General features: G+C 43.2%; 1 protein-coding gene across 1 annotated transcript; it reads left to right on the top strand.

Moving 5' to 3' along the window:
- Positions 1-4805: 4805 nt before the first annotated feature.
- GATA5 (GATA binding protein 5) lies at positions 4806-27572 on the top strand. Its single transcript, XM_073308984.1, has 6 exons — positions 4806-5331; positions 9478-9653; positions 23201-23326; positions 24681-24768; positions 25870-25994; positions 27417-27572. Exons 1-6 carry the CDS (start codon positions 4806-4808, stop codon positions 27570-27572), a joined length of 1197 nt encoding a protein of 398 aa, XP_073165085.1.
- The last annotated feature ends 212 nt before the right edge of the window (positions 27573-27784 follow it).

Consider the following 27784-nt stretch of genomic DNA (forward strand, 5'->3'; position numbering starts at 1 on the left):
TTGCCGTAAAGGCTAATGGAAGGGTGTTTTCAAAGGGTTTTCGTAACTGCTGTGTATATGAGAAACACAGGCTAAAGATCTGAATCTTCTATACGTTGTTTTTTCTTGAATTGCTTTTCTGTGTACTGAGAATATATTATAAGTAGTAAACTGCAGAATCTTATCTGAATCAGCTAGAATGTAACAAGTAAATAAATACGCACGTTTCGCCAGTATTATTCCGTGGTAAATAGCTCGCACTCTTATACAAATTCATTTTTAACAGGAGATTTTTTTATGCCTCCAACATATTTTTTGTTACTATAAAATATCCCAGTTAAAAGTACACAATAAACCAAACTGGAGAAATAACGTCCAGGGCTTATTACTTCCCTGCTGTCGATTTGTGTCTCTTTTCTAGTTATTCATACTCGCATTTTTTTAAAAAGCTGCCTAATATTTAATTTTTATTATAGGATGTTAGCAATAAATTCCAATGCAGGAATTGAACAGATTGAAACGGGGGGGGGGGGTGGAGCCCGATCCTGCATGCAGTGGGGCTTCCCACTGTAGTCAGTGGGCGTTTTGCCTGTGCAGAGACTGCAAGATCGGGTCCCTAGTTTGTTGGGAAGCAGTAAACAATGGGGTCTAGTGGGGGATAAGGAATTAAACTCCGATTTTTTTTTTCAATTTGCGCAAAAGGGGTTAGGCGGGAGAGTCTCAAACAGATTCTAATGGCGTTGGTAGGACTCGTTGCCCACCATGAGCTCTGGCTGCCTTGGCTAACTAAGGTGTAATTCCTTGTCCATAGAAGGGAAAGAATTTCACAGGTATTTCAAGGCAGTCGAAATAATCAGAGACCCCTTGACTCCCGAGATTAATTTTGCTAGTTTCGCTCAGGTAAAGCTGGCTGAGAACCTGCCCAGCGATGGAGACAGAAAAGGGACTTGGTTCTGTTTAACCAATCTCTGCCAAAGGGCTTAAAATGTTGAATATAAAATCAAGTTTCATTTCCTGCCACCCCTTGCTTATTACATACGATCCGAATCAACTCTGCATTGTCTCTTTATAGGACAAAATCCAGGTGATAGCTTTGAGCTGTTTTAATATTCACCGTAATAATTAATAACTATACTAATTAAAATGTTGTTAAGCAGGTACAAGCTATAACTTGGATTTATATGTATTTAAGAGCCTTGTTCCTTAAGAGAGAAAATCTAGAATATTTATAACTGTGTGTATTAAATAAAAGGTGGCTGAAAATCCAACTTGATAATACACTCCCAATAAACTGGTTTCTGATTTTGTTTTATTTTTTTCCTTACAATAATAGCTCCTTGCTCTTTTAACCTCTTTCAAACAGCGACACCTTTAACCACAAGTCCCTAAGAAGAAGAGGGATGTTTTCAAGTACTGAGCAAACGCATGTTAAAATTCTGGTTTTCGAAATTATTTCATACTAAAAACGATAATAATAAACAATCCGGGCTTGTTACTTAGAGCTACATTCTGGCCTTGGTTACTCCTGGTCTTCGGTAAAGAGTTTACTGAACGGTTTGTTCTGTACTTTATTGAAATTGTCAAGTTTTAGAAATAAATTTAGGAATGACCCAGGGCCCTATAAGAATCTCGGCTCTGCCAGCTTCTCCCCACAGGCGCTGCGAATAAAATATGGCTACATCTTTATCCGGATCTGGAACTTGTGAAGCTTTAGTTCAGCCGTTGTTTTGAGTGATTTTGTAAGCTGGTAGCCGGGCTCCCCCCTTTTCTTTATTATGTTGTGGGTTTTTTTTAAATAGAAGTTGTTGTTAAGGCAGAAACCACTTCACAGCTTCCTATATTTCAGTGAAGAATTCTTAGCTCGGTAGGAAAGTTTTAGATTGTTTTCAGACTTGATCATATACAAAGTGACTCTGAAAACCAAAGTGCTTTGACGTGGGGTGAGGGAGGGGAAATCATCTCGCCTCTGGCACTTTAAACTGAGGGCACCAGGACAGGGAACCTTGCGCGTTTGATCGCATTTCTGCGGGAAACAGAAACTTCAGCATAGATATACACCGGTTTCAAAGTAATGTCCAGACCCTGCGATCTTTTCTGGCTATAAACCCCACGCGTATTTTCACTCGAATGCCTGAGAGCGGATACATGTTAAGCAAAACAGCTCCTTCCTTTTCAGATCTGAAAGGTGAGTGAGTGAGTGAGTGTGCGGGGGGGTTGTGAGGAAGAAGGTGGCTTGTCCTTCTATTCAGCGCCAGATCAAACAAACAAACAAACTGCCCTCTAAACCCATGGCTTTTGGAGACACCCAGGTGTAGTGAGCACCGCGGAGCATTAGGCAAAGGCAGGGTCTAGCTCTCTAAAACGCTCCGGTTCTTAATAAATACTAATAAAATAATACGAATAAAATAAAATAAAAAAAGTGAATTAATTATTTAATCGTACCAATAGCCCCCAGCCAGTCAATCGACTCAGCCAGGGGATCGCTCTCCCCCCCCCCCTTCCACTAACAGTGCAGCAAAATTCCTGCCGACAAAAGGGACTCCAAGAAGAAATAAATACCTAAAACACATGCCCCTTGTGCAGCCCTGCGAGTTAAAGGGGCGATTCACTCCCCGGGAGTCTCTCGCCTCCCCCTCCCCTGGAAAGTTGGTCGCTGGAGGTTGGTTTTGGGAGACACCCAATCCTTAGAGAACACAACGGCCTACCTAGCCGGGGGGGGGGGGGGTCACGTGATCCGGGCCATACAATTGCCCTGCTGTAAAGCGAAGGGAACCACTTTAACTTCGAGATTAGCAGAGAAAGGAGCCAGTTAAAGCCGATAGGGGAGCTGGGTCAAACCCTATCACAGCGATACCACTCCCTTCAAAGGGGAAGGCGGCGCAGGGGGGGAGGGGGGCTAAAGTCACCGATTCTTTACTGGGGAAAAAGGTGGGGGGGCAAGCCAGTCCCTCTTTTTGCTGGAATTTCCCCGAGGATTTGGATTCAGCTGCTTCTTAATTCCCACCCAGCCATGCACGGTTTTGCTCCTTCCCCGCTGCACTGTAAGTACTGTTCTGCGAATTTATCTGCCAGCTGCCCTTATCTCGGAGATAATGCCTCGGGAGTCGGGAGGTTTCCCGATGGGATTCTGTTAGCTTTGCAAGTGCTCCGTGATTTACGTGGTCTCCGATTTGGAAAAAAAAAAAATCCCATTTTCAGATGGTCCTTTTATAGAGGGGCCAGATTAGGATTATTTTGCTGTTTACCGATGAAGCAGCAAAATCCTGATGTGGAAAGGAGCCTTCCCTGCCACCCCTACGCAGCAGGCCGGCCGGGGGAATTAACAACACTTCGCATTCTTCGCTTTGCTTTCTCATTCCAAAAGATCGGTTTAATGCCACGCTTTCTGTTGCTCCTGTGTGCAGCAGCCGCGCTCGTTATCTTTTCACCGAGGCCCATTATTTACAGCGCGGCCACGATTGCTGAGTTGTTTTTAAAAAGACACCGAATTTGCTGACTTCTTAAAATCACCGAGGAAGTTGTAGGGTTGTGTTGCGACTTCTTACTGTGGCTCCTGAATAGACTGTGATGGCTGAAAGCGAACAGGAATCTCTCTTCCTGGCAGGGTTAAACGCAAATGGCGTTATTTATATGGCAGGAAAGTCTTTTCGAAAAGTGTTGATTTTATGTGTTGTGTTTTGTGTTCGTTATAGAACGATTATTCCTATTATTTCATCGGTTGCAAAATGTATCTTCACAAAAATAAATAAACCAAGAATCAGTTTCAGGAACATATTAAATGTTTAAAACGACTGCAGGGTTTTTATTTGTCCAAATCGGTGTTGTAAAGAAAAAGCAAATCCCATTAGAGAACTTCGCGAAATTTACATGGAAAGCAGAACATTCGTGAAGACATTCTTTAAAAAAATCGTACTAACAAAAGTTGAGAGCATTTGTTTAAAACACAGAAGTACCCCGTTTAAAATACTGTGTTATTGTATCTAGCCTAAATGTAACTTTGGGACTTTGAGTGGCGTTTCTATAGATACTGTAAAGCAAACTCCAGAATATGCATTATCACCTGCAAAGCCAGTATTTTATATAAGTAACACTGTATATTTCAATACATATGATGCGAAATATACACAATACACATAAATTATATATGTTGCATATGATCGTGCATTTGGATATATTTGTATGTGTGCTATACTTGTATATGATCGTGCATATGTATATAATTGTATGTTTTGTATATTAGATATGTTGGATATGTGTGTTGATTTTATGCAATATAATAATACCCAATATAGTGAATTTTCTCTGTAGAGTGAATTATTATGGATAATACTGGCAAACTGAATAACTAAAAGGGGACTCAGTTCTGAAATAAAGATCTGCATCTGGCAATAATCCAAACCTTTAATTCTCTCCCGGTGCTTCTTCCCATCCTCATTCGTTTCGTCGTGTTTAGCTGCGATCTCCTTCCGTGAAGACGTGTTAAAACATCCCTCCTCTTCACCAGTGTCCGTGTGGAAGGGCAGGTGCAAGAGGCTGCTGCGAACCAACACGGGTTTAGTTTTTTTATGATCTAATAGTTGTGCCATTAAAAAAAAAGTCATACCTGTCTGCTTTCATGTTTCAGGTGCCTGGAACTGTTACTGACCTGAGCCCGAACATCTGGAGACAGCTGCAAGGGAGCAGCCCGGCTTCTCATGTCAAACTCCCAGCCCTGGACATAGGAATCCTGAAGCCTCACGCCACAGAAAACTTCTGCGCCAACTGAGCGGCCGCTTTCCCCGACCCACGGCTGCCCCGGGCCTTGGTCCCACTTTGGAGGATATAAAATGTATCAGAGTTTAGCCCTAGCCCCCAACCATGGGCAATCGGCTTATTCCCACGACTCCAGCAACTTCCTGCACTCGTCGGCCAGCTCCCCGGTGTACGTGCCCACCACCCGGGTGCCCTCCATGCTGCAGACCCTGCCTTATCTGCAAGGCTGCGAGACAGCCCACCAGAGCCACCCCCTGGGCAACCACCCGGGCTGGGCGCAGACCGGCGGCGAGGCATCGGCCTTCAACCCGAGCAGCCCTCATCCGTCTTCGGGCTTCCCCTACTCGCACAGTCCGCCCGTCAGCAACAACGCCGGCCGGGAGGGAGCCTACCAGAGCCCGCTGCTCCTGGGCAGCGGGGCCAGGGAGCAGTACGGCAATGCCTTGGTGCGCTCGGTCAATGGATCCTACTCCAGCCCCTACCCTGCCTACGTGAGCCCGGAGATGCCTCCCTCCTGGACCGCGGGACACTTTGAAAGCAGCGTCCTGCACAGTCTCCAGACGAGGCAGGCTGCCTTGCCGGGCAGGAGATCCACTTTCGGTAGGTGACCGCACCTGGGCCCTGGTGCACCGCAGAGCCCAGCCCGGCTGAGCCGCACGCGGGTCCCGGTACCTCTGCGCCCCCTTCCCGGCTCCCAGGAGCCCTCCCTTCTGGAGGCCCTGGGGTAGGTTTAACTATTTTTAAAAATGCAAATGATTTGTAAGGCACCCACGTCTCTAGCAGAGGAAGACGGGGGCTTGAGGGGGGGGAGGGCTTGGACCCACGCCGGTTTGTTTTTCCAACCCATTGCACGTTTCCTGGGGGGGGGGGCAATCCACTTTTTGAGTGGGGTCTACCCTGTCTCCCGCTGGAGCCAATGGACGCTTCAGTGGGCAGCAGGATCCGCTCCCTAAAGTGCTGCCAGGAGCCTCATGGAAATGGAAAACTGACAAAAAAGAACCCAGCGTGTTCGTGCATGGCCCGGTTCTTGTGATCAAAGTAGCTCCTGGCTCTGCCCCGCTGGAGCTAATGGGACTAAATGGGGAGTCAGGTAATGGGCGCAATGAGGCAGGAGAATCTGACCCCTGAGTTTGAAGTGAACCTTAAGGAAAAGATGGTTCTCTAGAAAGACCTCCTGTGTCTTTAACCCTATGAAGGGTCAGGTAGTGGAATCAGCTGTTCCCTCCCCTCTCCAGGCAGGAACTGGGTTGTTGCCACATGAATGCCAGTGTGTGTGTGTATATATATATATATAATCTCAAGAAGGGGAAAGAACACGTTTAAAAAGGAGAGTGATTTCCCTGGAGGACAGGAAAATGGAGGTAGTTTAAACGCCTTGCCCTTTACCCCAAATGATCTCTCCTTTCTACAATATCGACTCTATGCCTTCGCCTCAATACTTGCCCTTGTGTTTGAATTAGGAGAGCAGATTTATAGCTCCTTCCCTTTTAAGTAATTTATTGTGGTAAATTAGTTTATATTTGAACAGACTCTTGGTCTCCTAATTCGCCTTCACCCAAACAATTCCCCAATTGCATCAATCTGCTGCCTCTGGAGAGACAGTGAAATCTAGTCAGGCGTTGAACAATAAAACCCACTTCAATTCGTTTTTATCCACACGGAGAGCCCTTTTAAATCAAGGTCCTAGCCAACTTTCCAGCTTCTCCCCCTCCTCCCCCTGACCCTTCCCGGTCTGCTAAATAAATAGGACCAGCTCTGGTTTATAACTTATGGGTCTATTCTTCTCCTAAGATTATGTTTTGAAAAGTACTTTAAAATCCACTTCAGGATCTCATCCTTCTTATTATCTTTACTGCGGAGAATCGAATTATCTTATCTCTCTAGTAAGAACAAAGTAAACTAGGAAACATGCCTCCACTCCATGTTTCTTACGAACTTTTCCAAATTGCGGGTCCCACTTTCTTTTATTGCACGTTAAACAGCTGCTTCTTTATGATTTCTGGGAATCTTTTTTATTTGCCTTTGAAAGTAATGTACAATCTTTTCCCCCACTGCATTAGTTGGATCCCCTGATGAGTTGAATGTAATTCTTCAATGCTCCTAAAGCAAACATTAATCCCATAGAAATCACCCCAGTTTATAAACCACCCTCTTTTCTGTTGAGAGATGTGGATTCCTTGCAAAGTCATTCTCTGTGCCATGCATTGTGTATGCTATTGGCCTTCCAAAATGCAGTGTTCAAGAATCTCTTTTAGTTATTTATTTTTGCTCTTAGATCATGTGAGCGAGTGTGAAGCGCCTTAACACAACAACAAGTCCAAACTTTTTTTCTTTTTTAAGGATCGCTTCTTCAATAGGTCCAAAGGAGGTTAAACCAGGAGTGCATTTTGATTTGGAAAGAAAACAGGCAATTTTCAAACCGCGAAGAACAGCTTCTTCCAGAGTGGGAGGGAGGGAGTTATTTCGGGGGGGGGGGGGAAGAGGCTTTAAATCAACTCATACTAAGACTGAAATAATAGGGGTTGCTCTGTATCGCCTGCTTGTAAAATAACTGAAGCAAAAATACATAGCTGGGAGATACACAAAGCCAGTCAGGCAAACAAAACGTTTCACTTTCCCTTCTGATTTCTGGAAGAAGGGGGTCAGATCTCACTCTGACATGTCTAGTTAAGTGCCCCATGAATATATAATATTTGGGACTTAGGGGAAAGTATACATGTGTACCCATGTGCAAAATATGGGTGTGTGTGTAAAACCCATGTCATCTTTGTGTGTGTGTGTAAAAGATGTGAATGTATGTGGGTATATACGTGTGTACACACACAGCACATTGATTTTATATTCATTTTATTTTACGTGTATGTTCTATAGCCACATAGTATGGATATGTAATCCAATTAGATGTGTGGTGTCTACAGCCATACACAACTTCAGACTCCTCCAGCGATGGTCCTGGGAGCTGTAAGATTGACTCGAGAAAGCTGACTCCCCCCCCCCCTTCCCCTGTGAGTCTGTCATTTGTCAGCTCGGAGCTCTAGATGTGATTGATACCCACAGGCCAGCATCCCCCGAAGTTGTACATCAGCCATAGACATTCCACCAGGCCTTCCCCAGCCTGCTTGTCGCCACCAGTCAGCAACCAACACCATTTGATTGAAATCAGGAAAGTCTTCCAGTTCCCTCCCTCCCCCCCTCCTCCTTTTATCATCTTACAATAACATCATAGCGATCATTTATTTTTACAACCGAGCTGGGCTGCACCCAGCCCGCTTCCAGCCACATGAGAAGCGGTTTCTGGGGAGTCCGCAGGGAAATGAAATCAAATCAATCTTCATTATCGCCCCTTGTCGGGGATATTTATTTTTTTTAAAAAATCATTAAATGATACATTAAAAGGTTAAGTAAAAAAGAAAACAGGGGAGGGGGCGGGGGCTTCTTTCTCCTTCTTAGCAGATCGTGGAGACAGGTTAGAGCGCTGCTAAAAGCAGGGATGGGGTGTAACTGAAATAGGTCCTTGCGAGCAGGTCCCCTCTGGTGCTTTGCAATGGAGAGAACTTGATCCTCAGCCCAGTGAAGCCGATGGGAAGGGTCCTGCTTCAGAATCCAGGCTCCCATGAGAGTCGGCAGAAAAGAACTTGGTCTGACATATTCGCCTGGATTTCTTTCTCTCTCTCTCGACCCCGCTGCGGCTGGAGTCAATGGGAGTTTTGCAGCTGACACCCCTGGGTCTGACACTTCTCGAGGGCATGAAAAGTGGGAGACCGGCTGATTGACGGGATGGGCAAACCGACCGGGCTATCTGCTGCCATCTCTGCTTAAGCAGAACTCCCCTCTTCATAGCCCTGGGACAGGGCCCTCAGCTATTTCCGCCTATGATTTATTTCATACTGGGGCAATCCAATGCAGTGCGGTGAGGAGAAATCATTGAAGTCAGTAGCAAAACTCCCTTTGACTTCCACGAGGCCAGGATTTCACGTGTGGTGTTTTCACCTGCGATCTGGAGGTGGGCAAAACTGTCAGTGACTCCAGTGGGAGTCCTGTTAGGGAGGGATCTTCCCATAACATCTTATTTCTGATCCTTATTTACCATCGCTCTCAGTCACTTCCCATGCCGGCTACCCCTCTGATACTTGCTCCCATGTAGTGATTCCCTCGCCCCACACCACACAGGGCCGTATCCCTTCTTCCAGCGGAGTTTCTTCCCGAATCACGGTATCCGTGGCGCACTGGTGTGGTATTTTCAGTAGTGATGTTACAACTATTTGCCGTTTAGGGAAAACAAGCTGGCCGGATCCTGGTAAGCCAGAGACACAGAGCACGGTCCTTTGCTGGAGCCAGGAGATGGCTGACAAAAGCCTCAAGGCTGGAGAAAAGTTCTGCAGATTCTTTGGCCGAAGAGAAGCCGGACGCCCCGGTGTGTCTGACACTTGGTGTCCCGGGGCTGTTTGCTCTTGCAAAGAATCGTATTTAGGAAAGTAGCCCGGGGGGGGAAAGGCAGTTAAAGGTAAATTTCAGCGGCACCTGAATGCGCAGCAGCCAAATGCTCTCCCACAGCGTCCCCCAGAGCAATCGGTGCTTAAAGGGCTAGGGAATGCCGTTTTGCCTTTTGTTTCTCTTAAGACAAAACTGGGTTCCTTTGAGGACAGGCGCGCTGGCTCTGCCTAGCCCGGTCGCTTGGGATCCCCGGGGGGAAGTGACCTTGTCCGGGGAAGGGAGCGAGCGCCTAACCAGCTGCGTTTGGGTCAGTTTCAGAGTACTTGGAAGAATTCCCCGGGGATGGCCGAGAGTGTGTGAACTGCGGGGCGATGTCCACCCCGCTCTGGAGAAAGGATGGCACCGGGCACTATCTGTGCAACGCCTGCGGTCTCTATCACAAAATGAATGGCATCAACCGACCGCTCATCAAGCCACAGAAGAGGCTGGTAAGGCTGGCAGCCCCCAAACCGCCCATCTCTTTCCCCCTCTCTCCCGCGGCGCGCTAGGGAAGTGGGGGATCTGTGCCGGCGCCAGGCTCTGGCTAGAGGGGGTGGTCTGTGCGCTCCGGGGCGGGGGGGAGAGGCGAGTGAGGTGCCTCGGAGCTTTCTTCTGGGGCTTGGAGAATTAAAGGTCTGGCCCCTGAGATGTTGCAGCTCTGAGGAATCCAGCTGAGAAGTGAACTCGTGAGTGCTAAGCAATCATCCCAGCCATATTTGTGCCGTCGGTCGCTGGCGGTCGGTCACGCATGATGATGACGATGAGAATCATTGTTCCTGAGTCGTTAGCTATTATTCGCTGGTGTGAAAACAGCGCGCCCACCCCACCCGCCCAGCCTGACCTGTTCAGCAGGTAAAGGTGGAAGGATGAAATGACACCAGCTCGTTACAAACGGAGACTTCTGTGCAAGTTTGCAAGGAAACTAACTAGCTATTTACACAGCTACTGCAGCACTGGTGGTAGTCCTACGGGACTGATTTGAAAGGAGAGAAAGCGATAGGCTAAGAAACCAAAGGTTTACATATTTGTATGTTTCCTCGGGCAGATGATTTATCGAATCTGAATAGAGTGACATGCTCTCCCCTCAGTCGTTCCCACAAAGAGAAATCCAGTGGCTTGATTTTTACAAACATAGTCTTTGACACTGGAATACAGAGGTGTCACCCCTTAATCGAAATCTAGAGCTGAGAGCAGTTGGGTGCTTTCGTTTTGCAAGGTAGGATGAAATTCACATTGATAAGCGCGGGTTGTCTTGTCCTCTTTCCTCTCTCAGTCCACTTGCCTCGTATTTCAAACAAATGACAGGGTTTCTTGCCAGTCGGGGGGAAATCTTTAATGTTTGGGGCTGTATAAAACAGAATCTAAAGAGAGAAGCAAACTATGTCATGTCTTTTTTTGTTTTGTTTTTAATATGACCACCTTATCATTACCCGGGAACTGGCCTTTCTCTAAATATTTTTTATCCCCTCTATCAACAAAAAGTCTGTGTTTAAATTCAGGGGAAGTTATTCAATGTTCGTTTGACATATTTTGACATTGTTCTTTAAAAAGAAAAGAAAAAGCCCTGAGCTTAGTTGGGATTCTAGTGTACAGTGGCCAGTTAAAACAATATTGTGTGGGAGAGAATATTGTGTGTTTATAGTGCAGAAGAAGTGAATTTGCTTTTCATGTCAATAATAAAATTATCTTTCCAAAGTTTTGCCTCTTGAGGCCCCTGAAATTTTCTGCTATAATGCCTAGCAAAAAAACACACACCATATTTTGGAAGGCTACCAAAGATAGATTAAAATGATCTATAGAGTGTCTGATTGACCCTCTGTTGGGTTTTTGATCACTTTGAGTGTATTTTATTGAGATAAATACATGCGGGCACATGTATGCATTGCTCTCTTAGAGGTAAGGAGTAGACAACTAAGAATCTACCAAAGGAAAATACAGCCAGGTTAGCTAGAGAATAAAAAAATAGATATTAATGGGAATAAAGGCTCAGTGTCATGGGACTGTATTTACATTTAAATGCTAAGATGAGTAGCTGTGGTTTTCTCCCTCCAGTGTATAAGGACCCCTTCCAATGACAGGCAGAGATCTATTAGGACCCTCCTAGTTACTTAACTTGCTTGTTATTGAATGCAGGAATTCACAGCTCCGGACACATTGGTGGATACAAGCTGATCAATTACAAACATGTATGAACGCTGAGGATATTTTTAATATTGCTCTCAAACAGGAAAGGCCTGGTTCTGTGCATAGAGCTCTAAGTGTGCATATCACCGGTCCAAAGCTCCTTGTGTGCATTTCTGGGTTTGCAGAAAAGTTTTCCCATGTAGGCTCCCCAAGAAAGAGGTTTGAGTTCTGCCCTTCACGCAGGTCACCAGCTCCCACCTTCCTGTGATGCTTCCACAGTGCTGAAGTCAGTGGGTGTGTTGTTTGAGCGTGGCTCTGCGAAGAGGCTGGTCAGAAATCATGGCTACCGCGGTGTGAACTGAGAGGAGCCTTTTTTCAAGCGAGCACCATAAAAACATGGGCAGTAGAGTGTTTACCGGATGCGTGGGCCCCGTACAAAGTCAGGAACCACTTTGACAGCTTGTGGCTGAGGGATGTTTAAATTAGCCAGCTGAAAAATGCAACTGGGGAGTTACTAGTGGTGCGGCATGTGCCTGTCCTTGTGAAAACCTTGACCAAAACAAAGGCATTGCCTGTTGGACACTAGCTATTTGTGTGTTCAGTGGAGGGGCTGATCTTGCAATTCTGATTCAGGGGAATGAATAGCCTGTGCTCAAGGATCAAATGCCTAGGATCTCAATTTAGGACCAGACCCAACTTCCACTAAAGACCATCAGGCCTTTAATAGATTGAAATAACGAGTATATCTTAACAATTACTCTCCATAGTGTAAATGCCCTCAGGACATTAAATTAAATTAAATGACATGCTACTAAGCAGTATTTTCAGATTAAATGTGCCTCACCATTTCCAACCATTTCGATGATCACAAACACATAGAATAGGCATAGTATCAGGTTAATATATAGTAGTGCATGCATCTAGACAGACAAGCTGATTATCTATCTACTAGAATGCATGTTATCACCTCTTTCTAATTTACTTTTTAGGCTGGGCTGAATATGGAACAACAAGTTAACACTGATCTAGCCTTACTTCTTTGAAGTCAATGGGAGCTTTGCCACTGATTTAAATGGGAGCATAATTGTCCCCGGTTAAATAAATACTGTAGGCTGGAATCTCATACAGTCACTGGTGCATTTCTGGCTGTCGGCATTGGCTGAAGGATAGGTTATGGTTATTGTGTTCATTAGTTGCTGTATCTTTTCAGATTAAAATATTAATCTTACAGGTATTATACATTGGATTCCATCACAGTTGGATCTCCTTGCAAGGGGGAGAAGGTGTGTCTTTTTCATGTAAATTCACCTTTGATATTTGAATTTAGTTGTAAAAAGTTTCACCTTTTCACACTGCAGTGATTGGAAACAGAGCTCAGGGCTCGATCCCTCAAACTCTTAATCAGTCAAGTCCTCCCACCAAAATTAGGGAATATCACACCAGTAAATATAAAGTTTCAGTTGGAAATAGATTTTTTTGCAAGAGCTTAGGGTATGAATGCTAATGTAAAATCCCTAATTTTTACACGTATGTCTCCAAAAAGCTGCAAAGATATTTGCACTTTAACTGTGTACGTAATCTGTGCATGTGTGTAAAGTAAAGCCTGTGTGCAAGTGTGTGCAGAATTAGGGTTTATCGATAAATAATTTGGTGAAGACCCTAGTAGTTTGGTATTAAAGATACTGTTATAGATATAATGTAACAATATGAATAGGATACTACACTCATTACTCAGGTAAAACTCTCATTGGATGTCAATGGACAGCTTTGACCAAGAATTTACAGGATCAGATCCATATAGCTCAGGGATCCCTAAGGAGCCCATTTTCCTTTGCATGATGATAAGTCTTACTGAGGTCACTATGCAGGGACTTTGGCTTTTAACAGAATACTTCTATGAACAATTACAATCTCTGTGCAACATTTGTGCTTAGTGAGCCTCAGTGTAAATTGTCTGTTTTCTGTCATATTGCCTTTGAAGCTTTGTTTACAAGTTATCTAGGCAGATGAGATTTATTTTAAAATTAAAACTAACATGTATCAGTTAAACTGATTTAGAAGTCTAGTGCCAATTTTTAATAAGATTTTTAATGGATTCCAACTTCTTATTATAACCAATTTCTTAAGAAAAACAACTGTTTTAAAATGTAATTCTTCTGTCCGCCTTGCTGTGTTTTGCTTTCTGGTATTTATTGATATCTTCAAAGTCAGTTACTGGAAATAGTAAAGATGCTTGTGTCTGAATTAGAGCGGGGCAGGAACTGGATTTTCGGTTTCACAGAAAATTCCGTGATTTCAGTTCTTCCCATTCCAAAATGGAACAAACCCCCCAAAATGTGAAATTTCCCATTAAATGAACATTTAAAAACATTAATTTCAGGTGAATGAAAATGTTTCGTTTTGATAAAAATGAAATATTTCCTTCTGATTTTGCTTTTTTACATTACACATAATGTAATATCAAAACAAAATGTTGTTTCAAACCAGGAAATTAAAATGTTGCATTCTCAAAATGGAACATTTTGCCATCATCAGAATGCTCCATCCCATTATTTTAAAACATAGTTTCATTAAAATCCACACGTTTCCCCGGAACGTTTTGCTTCCAGTGAATCAGCATTTTCTGATGGAAAAACATTCTGTCAGAAAACTTCCAACCAGCTGTAATGTGAATAGTGTCTGTATACTGGGGCAGATTCTGATCTCAGGTATACTGATGTAAATCCAGAGCAACTCCACTGATTTTGAAGACCTTTTTTGTTGAGAGAACTGTGTAACTGACTTCACAGCAGATGTTTCTCAGAGTCCTTTCAATACATATAGCAGATGAAATGGAGACAAATAGGTTGCACCATTATTAAGGGTTCATAGAGTTAGGGAAGGCTAACTCTCACACCTTCCCACTTGTGTACTATGTCCAGGCTGCCTAAGGATGCCAGGGCTATTTCCTATGCTGCAGGGGGTTAGGCCTGATCACTGATCACCCATCCTTTATGCAACAGCCTCATCGGTAGAGCTGGTCAAAAATTTTCTGATGCTATGGTTTTCCATTGGAAAATGATGATTCAACAAAATCTAAACTATTTCACTAGAATGTATCAATTTCACCAAAAAATCCAGTAGGAAATCATCAAAATGCTTCATTTTGACAATAATATACTAGCATATAGTTGAAATGATAAAGTAAAAAAAAATTTCGATCTTATCAAAACTAAAGGGTTCAATAAGGTTGAAATGAAATATCTCAGAATATTTTGTGATATGAACATTCAGAGATTTAGACTTTTTGTCCTGATTTGAGACAAAACCAAATTAAAAATCCCAGAATTTCCCATGGGATGGAAATTCAATTTTTCAACCAGCTCTCCCCATAAGAGGAAAAATGATCAAGTTAGGGATGGTTTCAGAGCTCAGTCCCACTTATTGCATGTTCTGAGCTCAAAACACAGATGTGTAACAGCCATTTGATATGTCCAGCATCACTTACCTACCATAATCCTCCACCCCAGACCAGGAGGAACTGTTTTTAGGTTGTTATTACTGATGGTATTTCCAAGCTGGGGGATGTAATGTATTTACATATGTATATATTCAAAGCTCCAGGCCTTGCCACATTGGGATATGCTACTAAGGTATTTTGTTGAAGTATTAGGACTTATTCATTGTAGGGGCTTTCCTGGTACAGGCCATCTGCCTAGCACTGGGGAATCATTACTGACTAAATACTTTAAATTGCCAGTTTTTAGAGATGTAACAGCTAGGACTGACAAATGGAACTAATCTAATGTTTAGATAAACTCTGATGTGTACAAGCAATCTTTCTTCTGACCAGCCCCAAATCTCAAGCTGTAGAGGTCTACGGCCATGTGCAAACGGTACTGCACGCAGGCCAGGTGTGTGTCTTAGGCCTTGTCTACACTACAGGGGAAATTCGATCTAAGCTACGCAATGTCGACAGGAGACGCTCTCCCATCGACTCCCCCTACCCTTCTCGATCCGGTGGAGTTCAGGAGACGACAGGAGAGCAATCTGTGGTCGATTAAGCGGGTCTTCATTAGATCTGCTAAATCGACCACTGATGCATCAATCGCCGCTCGTTGATCCCCCGGTAGACAAGTGTAGACAAGCCCTTAGCCTGTCTGGCAAGCTCTCACACAGCTCCTCTCCCTCACTCCTACATCCCAAAGACTCCCTTTATCAGACACATGCATGCATAGCCTCTCATTTTTAGAGTCCAGGCAGTATCCTATTCACGTCAACATTCACGACCATGTGAAGGATTTTCTCTGGCCATGGCAGGCCCTGGTAGGGACAGGGTTTTACACCTATAAGGTCTGATTTGTCATCCATTGAAGTCAATGGCAAAGTTCTTATTGATTTAAGCACTGCGGGGTCAAGCTCCTAGTGAAGCGAACCTCGTGCATCTCTGCAGTTTAGGACACTTGAAAACACAAGCTGCTCATGACAGCTGCTCTTTTTGCTGCAGCAATTCCTAGTGCATTTTTCTCCAGCTGAAGTCAACAGGAATCTTGGCTGAGCAAGGAGGCTACTACAGACTAATATCATTTGGATTTGTCAGGAAAATAAATGGTCAGGTTTGATATATTTACATTTTAACGAGCCACTGAGCGTGTAACACCCATTCCCCAGAGGGCTATACATGCCCAGGAACTATTTTTCATAATTTTTAAGCAATTATTCACACACGATTCAATGCTGTGAGCTGGAAAGCGAAAACATTGGGACCAGCCCCTGTAATCAACTCCATGTAGGCAGACACTTGTACCCACCTGGAGGCCTGTGAACCAAAGTATCTGATTGCAAGATCAGGGCCTGGTCTATGGAAACTCACAACTCACATTATTTACTTATTCCCATAATATAAGAACTAGCGGCCACTGAATCAAATTAATGGGTAGCAGGTTTAAAACAAATAAAAGGATGTTCTTCTTCACTCAGCGCACAGTCAACCTGTGGAACTCCTTGCTTGAGGAGGTTGTGAGGCTAGGACTATTACAGGGTTTAAAAGAGAACTGGATAAATCCATGGATGTTAAGTCATTAATGGGTATTAACCAGGATGGGTAAGGAATGGTGTCCCTAGCCTCTGTTTGTCAGAGGGTGGAGATGGATGGCAGGAGAGAGATCACTTGATCATTACCTGTTAGGTTCACTCCCTCTGGGGCACCTGGCATTGGCCACTGTTGGCAGACAGGATACTGGGCTGGATGGATCTTTGGTCTGACCCAGTATGGCCATTCTTATGTTCTTATGTACAATTCGCATTGACTTCAGTGGGAGTCCCCTGCACAGTGCTTTGGCCCTAAGGGGGCAGATTTTCAGAGGGACTTAGCTCCCATTTAGGCACTGGAAGTGCCTTTCAGGGTAATTCAGGCACGCAGCGCTTTTTTGAAAATCAAGCCATTAGCGTCACAATGGGAGCTGATTGGCACTGAGCACTGGAAAATCTAGCCCTTAATGTCAGATTCACACTGGCATTTTTTTACTGGTATTTGAATCCTGTCATCATACAAAAAACTGGTTGTTCTGGTGATTTAAAAACAAAGTGACTGGCCCTTCAGCAGGCCGATAGCTGGACGACCACTTCCTGCTGCAGTTACGAAATCCAGTCTCCAAATGGGGAAATGGCTCCGCCAGCATGCAACATGCAGCATGCCAGTCTCTCGTCTCCATAAGCAAGATCACTTGAAAAAAGAATTCGGTTCTGCTCCCATTCAATCAGTAGCAAAACTCTCATTGTCTTCACTGGAGTCAGGATCAGGACCACCTGGGAAACCGGTTTCAACCCCAAGGAATAAGGCAGAAGTGGGAGGCCAAAAAGAGGTGAAACTGAGGATGGCTGTGCTCTGGTTCTAAGGGCATGTCTACACTATAGCCGCTTCAACGGCACAGTTACGACGCTGCAGCCGTGCCACTGTAGCGTGGACACTTCCTTCGAGGATGGAAGGTTTTTTCCCCATCCATGTAGTTAATCCACCCCTCAGAAGGAGGTAGCTAGGTTGACTGAAGAATTATTCCATCAAACTAGCCGTGTCTACACAGGGGATTATGTCAACCTAACTACATTACTCAGCAGGACATAAAATTTTTCACAGCCTTGAGCGACATAGCTAGGTTGATCTAACCTCCAAGAATAAACCAGGCCTAAGGGGCCCAGTATTGCCATCCCTATGTAACAGACCTTCCACTGATATAAGCTCTGTGGAAATGTGTCCTAAGCAATTGTTAACAACACTGAGTCTACATTAGTTTACATTAGTTACCAATAGTTGAGTAAAGGGAGCTGGAGTGAGCTCTCAGTACACTCCAGGAAAAGGACCCATGTCTTCTTGTCCAGTTTATCCCTATTGTTTTCCCTTTGTTCCTATTTAAAGTCTCACAACAGGCTTGGTCCTTGTGGTTGTTGTTGTTTAATTAACTTTGAAATATCTGAGCTGAACAAATTCCACAAGGATTAATTTTCAAGATGCATGTTGCCATCCTAGGTCTGATTTCCCCCTGCCCTCCATAAAACCATTGTTTAAACCCCCAAAGCTTTAAAAAAAAAAAAAAAGTCGAGCTTCAGGGTTTCACATTTGCTTTGATTTTGCTAAGTCCTAGACTTTAAAAAAAAAAAAAAAGTTTTCTGCACAGAAATTTTCTGAGCAATATCCCTGCGTACAGTCTTCACTAGTTGGTTGGTAGTAAAAGAGTGCTGTACTTGAACCAGTGAATTCAATGAAACACTAAAGTCTCGTTAAGATGAGGAACCGTTGAATTACACTCCCTTACAGTGCATAGAAATATATACTTTGTAGTAAAATAATGCTCTGTTCTCTTTATCTTATGAGCTTCATTCTGTAACCAGCCTAGACAGATATTTCACTATGTATTATTTTGCCTGCTGGGTATGCTGCTTTTACTATGCAAAATTGCATTAAAATAAAAGGCATATTTTGCACTAGAGATTTCAATGTGACTGCACAGTAGTACAGCAGGAACGATACTTAGCAGTGCTGTATACAGCAGTGTAGTCATGTATATGAAGTTACGGTAAGTAAGAATAATACAGTTGCTAGCCCCTTTTATACGATACGGCAATGTTCTGTAAGCAGCAGTTTTGCGACTTATCCTTTTTTATCTTTGACATGAACAGAATGCAAGCCTACTGATTTCCATAGAAAGCTATATTACTTAGTGATGGGCTGGGACGGAATTTTGTTTTATAGAGCATCTTTCATAGTCAAGATATCTTGAAGCACTTTACAAAATAATAAATTAGGCCCTGATCCTGAAAGCACATGTAATTGTGCATACGTGAGTAGTCCCATTGATTTTAATATTAAGCTAATGCAGAAGTTGTGATGCTGTCCCACAGCTAACAAGCAGCTCGGAGCCCTGGCTCAAGCCGAAGCCCTGGAATCCCTGAAGCAGGATTCTCAGCCTAGGTGGAGGAATCTCTGTCTCTCCAGCAGGGCACAATCCTGCAGCACGCTCAGGACACGCCTGATATCTGTCAGTCCCCACAGCAGAAAGGCTGGATGCAGGCCTCTAATAATGCAGTTTTGGGTTAACCAAAACTATTTGCAAATCCAAGTCAAATTTGGTGAACAGTTTCACCCAAAAAAAGAAACAGAGAATTTTTCCCCTGAAAAGTCAAACTGTCTTGTTTTGACATTTTCAAAATAAAATAGGATGTTTTGTTTAGAAATGTAGCTAGATTTTTTTAAAAGGGTAAAAACACCCAAAATGAAACAAAACAAAATGGGGGGGGGGGGATTGGTTTTGGTCAAATGAAACAAAATATTTTTCAGATTCTTTTGGTTTGGCTGCCAAACCAAAAAAATCAATTCTCTGATGGCTCTATTCTTAACTTGGTTCTTATTCAGTGAAAACATCCACTAATTGTAAGATTGGGCCCTTTCTGAGGACTCAACTATTTTCCAAGTTACTGAGGTTGTAATTTTTTTTTTAAGGCAAACATAGAACTTTCCACTGCACGGTGGCACAGAAATATACCACATGGTTACTGCAGCACCTCATGAAATAATTTTAGTAGAGCATGAATATCCACATGGATATGTTCCGTGCAAGTTATTGCACTGTTAGCAAAAAACCCCAACAAAGAACAAAAAAGGAATTAAAATGATTAAATTGTTCTTATAATAAGAACAATGTTCTCATGAAAATCTATAACACCAATCACATTCTGAGCTGAGAAAGCATGTTCATTCGATAGAGAGGTTTCAGAAAAGAGTAACTATAGCCATTATTTAACTCTTCGTGCGTAGGTAATGCCACTTATAACATCCTTTGAGGACCTTGACTTGGGGTTTGAGCTTAAATACCATGTTAACTGATGGGTATCTAGATCTGTGCAAAATGTATGGTGTGTTTTGATTTACTATTTCATTGGTTTCAGTTCATGTGATTTACCACCCCTTGAGTTTTAGGCTCATTCGAAGCTAGAATGGCAAAGGAACTCAAATTAATAATCCCCAGCTCCTATATAGCGTTTTTCATCAGCAGATTTCAGACTTGTGTGTTTTGCAACACTCTGCCTTGCATCTGGGTTTGTATGGTTTCATGAGACATCTCAGTGATCCAGATTTCAGAGGTTTCACAAAGGTTCATTTGACCAAGAAGACCTACCATTTGCCCACCTGTAGCAATCTGTCTAATGACCCAGTTCCCCAACAGTCATGCCCATCTAAAGTGGCAACAAGTTTTGATGAGATGTTCTGGGGGTTCAAAGGTATTTTCTATGAAACGCCTCTGCTTTCATTTCCATGTTCTGAGTTTCTGATGGCTTTGTGATTTTCTTCAAACAGTCAGCCAGCTCCACAGAGAGACCATCCTCTGTTAATTCTGAGTTTCTTGGGTCAGTAGCTCTGTTAGACCTTCATGTAGCTAACTTTAGCGTACATTTTATTAAATATGCTCAGACGAATGATTCCAAGAGCTTTATCAGCAGCAGTTGGCTGTCAAGTGCAGCCCATGAAGGGCTTTTTGTTTAAGTGTATGCTACATTTATATAAATAAACACTGGAGTACAATGTTGAAGTCAACAACTTCCTAGACAAGGTCAGAATGCTACAATGGCGGACTTTGCATTGGGGGTGGGGAAGGGCAAGAACGCTCTTTCTTTTAAGTAAACTGCTGGGAAATTAGTAATAATATTTTGTACCTTTTGTCCTTCAGTAAGCAAAAGTAGCCTTGACTGTGTCTTTCTTGCTGCAGTGGAAAGTTAAATCACAATGGGCAACTTCAGAGAATGTTTAAAGTTTTTTAGACCCAGTGTTTTGGTAACCCTGGGCCTGATCACGCTCCCAGTGACTTCCCTAGGAGAAGGAGATGGTTCCATGGTCTGTAAAAGTATTTGAAACAACAGTGTATTAAAACTATCTTATAGTTGGTTCTGAAATGCCGTCAGTTGCATATTACTCACTCTTCTGTCACAAAACTGCTAGGTGACTGATGATGCAAAGATTACAGAGTAGGAAGGATTTTCTACTGAGTTAGGCACTGAACTGGAACTGAGGAGATGTGGTTTCTATTCCCAGCTCAGCCCCTGACTTGTCTACATGGTGCTTTAGTCCACACAAGAGGGTGTAACTTTTAGTCTGTGCTAGGCTGTCACACACTAAATGACTCGGGTGGACCCTGCTGATGCACAGTAATGTAGTACAGTTTGAAATGGGACCACATTAACGTGCACCAGGGAAATTTTAGTGCACACCAGCACGGTCTACACGGGCCATTTAGTGCACGACACCCTAGCACAGCCTAAAATTTACCCCCGTATGGTGTGGACTAGAGTGCTGTGTAGACAAACCCTTTATGTCTGACCTTGGAGAAGTCATTTAATCTACCATGTGTCCCAGTTCCCCATTTGTTTAGTGGAAATAGCACTTTCCTGTCTCGCAGTGTTGGGGAGAGAATAAAATCCATTAGGGATTTGAGGCCCTCAAATACGAGGGTGATGAAGGCTGTAGAAGTATCTAGATAGGAAGACCACTTTGGTGCCAGGCCTAGTATTGGAATTCAGTGGTCAGGAGCACAATTTCAGCAAGTCTGACCTCATGTCATGAGACCTGCTTGATCATCCGGGGCGGTGGGTCCAGCCTCTCAGGTAGTACTGGATAGGTTATCCTGCTATAACACTTAAGGGTGGTACTTTCCAAAGGTCTCAGCACTGGCCTTACTCTACATCCAGTCAGTGGTAGAAGTCCCCCAGTCTTCAGCGGGGACAGCTAGGCCAAAACCAAGCACCTCCTCTTAATACCAGATGTGGTCCTTACGACTGTGAGTAGGCCCATTGGCTTGCAGTATGTGCTGCTTCCATGGGACTATTGATGATAGGAGAGACTATGGGACTGTTTTCAGGCTAGGTTGTGCCAATTCTGCAAGGTGCTGATCTCCTTCTTCTCTAGCTGAGTTACCTGAGGATGCTCAGCTCGACACAAGATGTGAGCTAAGCAAATGGGGCCCGATAGCAGTTAAGGAGGCATATCTGAGGGTAGGATTTTGCCCGGGTTAGCTATACCAGGTTAGCTATACCAGGTATATCCATGACCCCATCCCTCCTGCTCAGGACAGAAATTGCTAGGGAAAGATTTTGAACATCATCAGATTCTTTTCTGTGCAAAAGTTAATCCGCTTGCATCTCAGGGTTATGTTTTGGCAGGTTGTTTTTTGAAAAATAAATAATGTATAAAGGAATATAATGATCTGCAACAAGTTGCTGAAGCTGCTTCACTTAGCAACCAGTGACTCAAAGAGCTTTCTGTCACTTTGCCCTCCCTGTCTTCTGAAACTCAAATCTGATCTGCACTTAACAACTAACTTTGTAAAACGTTTCATTTTTGTTCCTTCTCCCCTTACCCAATTTATCACAATGCTTAGTAATGATGTGACGCAATAATGGGAAAACAAAACAGATGTGGAATTCTTTGTTACTTGCATCACCCAACATCTATCTCCGTGATGAATTGACATTTTTGTCCCCAGGCTGAAGAACATCACTCAAACACCTGAATGTGGTGATAGTCCATGATATTAAATATGGCACCAGTATCTTTACACTTACTGAAGAGTCCTGTTCAAATAGTTGGAATGCCTAGCGCTAAGAGACATTAAAATGAAACGCCCATAAGTTGACAAGCTAAAACCCTGTGTTGAGAGCTCTGAATTTCCCACTAGCTGAGAACACGATTGACAGAGACAGGCCTGCTGCTTCTACAAAGTGTTTCTGCTTCCAGCTAAAGAAACATTAGCTTTGGGACTTGTCCTGCAGTCAAGCCACCCACAAAAATTGGAATTAATTAGTGTTTGGAAAGTGCTTTGGGCTCTTTAGATGAGAGGCGGGAGATGCAGGAAGTGCAAAGGATCATTCTTTTTTTATGAACCCGTTCCAAGCCCAAACACCACTGATGATTTACACCAGAGATCAGTCTGGCCCCCATTAACTTTAACAGTTAATTTAAATCAACAGCATTTTTCTATGGAGTTCGCAAAATTTCTACTTTCAAAACATGGATAATAATTCTTATAAGACTCGTCTCCCTCCGAGTGGATCACTTGGAAATTATCGCACCATGTTATGAAATATTATTTCTCGGAACATATTTATTTAACATTAGTGGAAGGGATTAAAAGGATGTTTGCAAGGTTTATCAAGCTCCATAAAAGAACGTTTGCAAATCAAATGAGCTCACTGGACGGCTATTTCTTTGATGTGAATTTTGTTATCTTGTGCATTTAGTCAGCATTTTTCATCGTCCAGGAAATCAGTGTAATTTGAGATTTTTCCTTTTCCCCCTGCATGCAAACTCTTACTTTTCTTTTTTTCATGTGTGTGGGGTTTTTTTTAGTCTTCATCGAGACGCGCTGGCCTTTGTTGCACTAACTGTCACACAACTAATACTACCCTCTGGAGACGGAATGCAGAAGGAGAGCCAGTCTGCAATGCCTGTGGATTATACATGAAACTCCATGGGGTAAGGCGCTAATTTATCCTCCAGAGGAAACCATATTGTCTTTAATCATTTCCCACCAGGTTTAAAATATCCTGCCTTCACTTCCTATTGGAAGGGGCAGCTTTATCCAGTCCAAGAATTGGAAAGAATTCAGAAAAGAGCTAAAGGAATGGTCTAAGTCTGGAAAACACGTCTTATAGTGAGGGACTTAAGAAACTCAGTCTGTTTCATTTATCAAAGAGAAAGTTAAAAGGTGATTTTTATCATGCTCTACAAGAACATACATGGGGAAGACATTTCTGATAGTAGATGGCTCTTTAACCTAGCAGGAAAAGGCATAATGAAATTCAGTGGTTAGGAGCAGAAGCTAGATAAATTCAGACTGGAAATAATGTGCACGTTTAACGGTGATGATAATTAACTATTGGAACAATTTACCTGTGGACGTGGTGGATTCTCCATCACTTGAAGTCTTTAATTCAAGGTTTGCTGTCTTTCTAAAAGATCTGCTGTAAATCAAACAGAAGTTATGGGCCTGATGCAGAAACTACTGGGTGAGGTTCTCTAGCCTGTGTGATGCAGGAGGTCAGAGTAGATGGTTATAACAGACCCTTCTGGCCTTAAAATCTATTCATTTTAAAGGCGGCAATATGTCTTTCCTTTCCATTATCTCAGGGGCACAAGTGTGATTCTGTTTCTGCTAACATTTTAATATGAATGTAGTAGATAAGAAAGATGTGATTGCTAGCCTGGAGTTCCCTGTTTCCATAGAACAGGTACCTCCAAGGTAGCAGCAGGGCAAAGTTTCCCAGACCAGGACTATGCACCTGCCCAGACCTGGCAGGGGCATGTCTAGAGGAGACAGGATGGTTTAGTCTCCACGCCCATTCGATTCTTGGTTTCTAGTAAGAAGGGCAGTTAGCGCCAAGTTGTGGAGATGGTTTGATGATGTTTATCCACTCAGGGCAGGAACCTCTAGTGAATTGTCCATAGGCCACAAAGCAGACTTTGTGCTTCAGCCTGGGCCAATTTGAGCCAGTGCCCTAGAGGTTAACATCTCTCTATCCCATGACCATTCCCTGGGAGACATCCAGTGCCCCACACACGGGTGTAATTTAATAAGACACAGTTGCAAAGGTCACTAATAAATCAGGAAAAGGAAAATAGGAAATAATGGAAAAGAACAAAATTTGTGTGAAAGCCTCAACTGTTCAGCCTTATACATCTTCCAGCCAAGGCCTGTTGTGGAGAAAAATAGCACTTAGTGAAGGACAAGGTCTTTGCATGAGCTACAGTATGTAAATATAAAAGTAACACACATGGCAGAGCTCAGTACAATACACTATTAATGATTCCAAACTTTGTGGGTGTCAAGGTGCCACGACCTCTGGCAATGAAAAAGGAAAGCATCCAGACAAGGAAAAGGAAGCCTAAAAACATTACCAAAGGCAAAACCTCAACAGGTATGGTTCTTTTATTATTCCTCCCTATGGCTTAGACTCTAAGTAGGGCCTAGTGTTGTCAGTGATTCTACAGCTATGAAATTGGCTAAAAAGTTAATTCCTGCTACAGAATACGCCTGCAGAATCTAATCTTTCCTACAAGAAAACAGAGTGTCTTTTAGTCTTTATGACTGGAAAGAAAACCCTGCAGATGCAAGCTGATGCAGTGTTGTTTCCCTGAGCCTCAGACGAGAGTCCCATTCTTCTCATTGGGGTGTCCACTCATGTTGGCGATGTAAACGGCAGTGCTGTTAGCTATCTCACTGCTGGGCATTTTAGAAGACACATGCAGACACTGTATCCCTGGCTGTTGGATGGATGGAGTATATAGGGGTGGGAGCAGTAGGGCAGCCGGGTATTTTCAAGAGTTGCTGGGGCAGAGGGAGGTAGGAAAGGTTAAGAGAGGATTTAAAAAATTCCCCTCAGAAGCACTTGAGAGAGATCTTGTCAATTTCACTTTGCTGCTATACGCCTCCATGCTGCGCAAAGGGTTCCTGAACTGCAGCTTCAGCAGCAAGGATGTAACTGGTGTAAAGGGGAAAGGTGGGGGCCGGGAGTGCCTCAGATGGTCTGCTGAGCCAGTGAGGGGAATGCCTTGTGTTGCACTCAGCAGCAACCCTCTTGCTGGTTTAAGAGTGGGGCTGATGGACTCTGAAACCATTCCAGCCCTCTTCAGTCAAATGCATGATGAGAGCCAGGCTGTGGGGCCTTTAGTGTGATGGGTGTTAAGGTGGGGAGCAAATGAGTGGACTCGTCTCAGGGCTCTGACAGGAAGGGCCACCCAGGAAGAATAACGTTCATGTCTATCACGTGTCTCCCTCCCTCCCAAGTACCTCTAGCATGTCACTTACCAATCAGTTCTGTTTTTTCCATGTTTTATCTGAGAAACAAACAAACAAACAAACTACCACACAAAAAGTACTCTCATGTTTCAACAATGCCATGAGATAGGAGATTCTCCCCTAAAAAAGTTCAGGGAGCTATTAAAATATAAATGACTGTTTCTCTGAGAACTGACTTATGTGTCTGCTACTTTATCAACTGGTAACCGTTATTTTTCAGGGTCTACAACTTCAGCCACTAACTCCCCTTCTTCCATTACAAACTCGGACAGCACCGTCACTTTAAAAACCGAACCCAATGTGACATCACAGTACCCAGGACAAACCATAGTGTCAGTCTCCCAGGTAAAGCTTGAGATCAGAGAGCTATTTGTATTTGTTCGCATTGATTTTTTTGACTAGCCGGTACCGGACTAAGTAGTTTAACTGTCTGTTGCTACAACAAGCCAGTTTCATAATTAGACTCTCCCATCCACACCTCAACCTGTCTTCTATCCCTAAATGCACCTTTTGCTCTGAAAAGTATTAGGCACAGATATAAAGGGTGGCCACAAGTTTTATAATTTGCATAGAGTCCAGTTCTACCCTTCTACAGAGTACACAGCTTCAACTTGCACTGATGGCAATGGGCGTTATGTCCATGTAGCTGGGCTTGATTCTGATCTTGCTCTGTTGTAAATCAGGAATAACACAATGGAGTCAATTGAAAACCAGTGTAAGTGAGATTAGGAACTTGCAGAGTTCTTGACAGCTTTCTAATCAGACAGGTATATACTTACCTGTATGGCATTCTCTTTATTGTTCTGCTGGCAATTAGAGGTGTATCTAACACTCATGAAAGTGCAGCGCAAAGAGTGTTCTCTAGAGATCATTGGGTGTCAGACCCATTTCCTGTCTCACGAGTTTGTCTGGATGGGTTGCATTGGGTGCACGGATTGGTGCTTTGTTTATCTGATGGAAGAGATGGCTCTAAATCAAAATGTTCTGACTATGCATCGTCTTTATATTGGGCCTAACCAAGCCTCTGAATCTGAATATGTCTGAATTTAAGGGAAGTTCCGACTGAGATCCCATCTGTGAGACTTGGTGCCCTCTCTAGTTATAGTAGAGGTTCTTGGTTGACATTGATAAATGTGATTGGTGTTATGGTTATAAAGAACATACGTGTGCCCAGAGATCTCCAAACTGGACACATTCAATCTATCTATCAATCAATCAATCAGTAGAGCCAGGTATAGCACAGGCTTCTTCCAGAGAGCTCTGCTAAGGCACTTTAGTCTTAGAATGAAGCAATCCTCTTGTCTAGTTCTGGGGTTCTCTTGAGCATACAATTCTGCTAGGGTCTAATCTATCATATTCATAATCTCTCATATTCATACTACTAAATTATGACAAATCTGACTATTCTTTTGCTAATGACATGATGCGAGTAATGGGTTTATCTTACATTCCCTTCATTCAGAATTGGAACACTATCAGCTAAATTGCTGGGGTTTTCAATAGAGCCTAAGGAAGATAGGCATCGAATTCCCATTACATTTCAATGGAAGTCAGACACCCAATTCCGTTAGGTTTCTTCAGAAATCCCATCCTAAGTGATTAGCTAGACGATTTTAGAGCTCGATTATTGCATCACTGATCAAAGACAAATACAAATAAATAAAAGTAACTCTAACTCAGTGTTCTCATTTTGAAACTTCTGCTTTAAATATATATTAAAATACATCTGTGGCTTTATAATAATTCTCCTTATCGTAATCTTCATAGGCTCAAAGCCAGTCGGATGACACACTGGCCAGCGGCCATTCTGAGTTCAAATTTGAACCTGAGGATTACGCCTTCACTTCTGCTACCATGACTCAACAGTCAGGACTAAGCATTCCCCTCCGTCAGGACTCTTGGTGCGCACTGGCATTGGCCTAGAAAGAAGGCTTCCAATAAAACACTCTGGACCAACCTTTCTACCTTCCCAACTAACGGATAAGAGGCAAAAGAAATGGCTGCCTTAGAGCTTTGGGACTGAAAGGTTTCAAGTAGTCCATATATGATTCTGAGTTCAAAGACAGATTTCTCTCAGAGGCTGGAAGTGAAAGCTTAGAAAATGTTGGCTATACTTGGCCAAGTTCATTCTTCCT

The sequence above is a fragment of the Lepidochelys kempii genome, chromosome 13 (assembly GCF_965140265.1).
Source record: "Lepidochelys kempii isolate rLepKem1 chromosome 13, rLepKem1.hap2, whole genome shotgun sequence".
Lineage (NCBI taxonomy): Eukaryota > Metazoa > Chordata > Testudines > Cheloniidae > Lepidochelys > Lepidochelys kempii.

Coding starts and splice junctions, on each gene's coding strand:
- GATA5 (XM_073308984.1), top strand. CDS start 4,806: ATGTATCAGAGTTTAGCCCTAGCCCCCAACCATGGGCAATCGGCTTAT. Junction 23,327..24,680: donor TATACATGAAACTCCATGGG/GTAAGGCGCTAA, acceptor GTGGGTGTCAAG/GTGCCACGACCTCTGGCAAT. Junction 24,769..25,869: donor CAAAGGCAAAACCTCAACAG/GTATGGTTCTTT, acceptor GTTATTTTTCAG/GGTCTACAACTTCAGCCACT.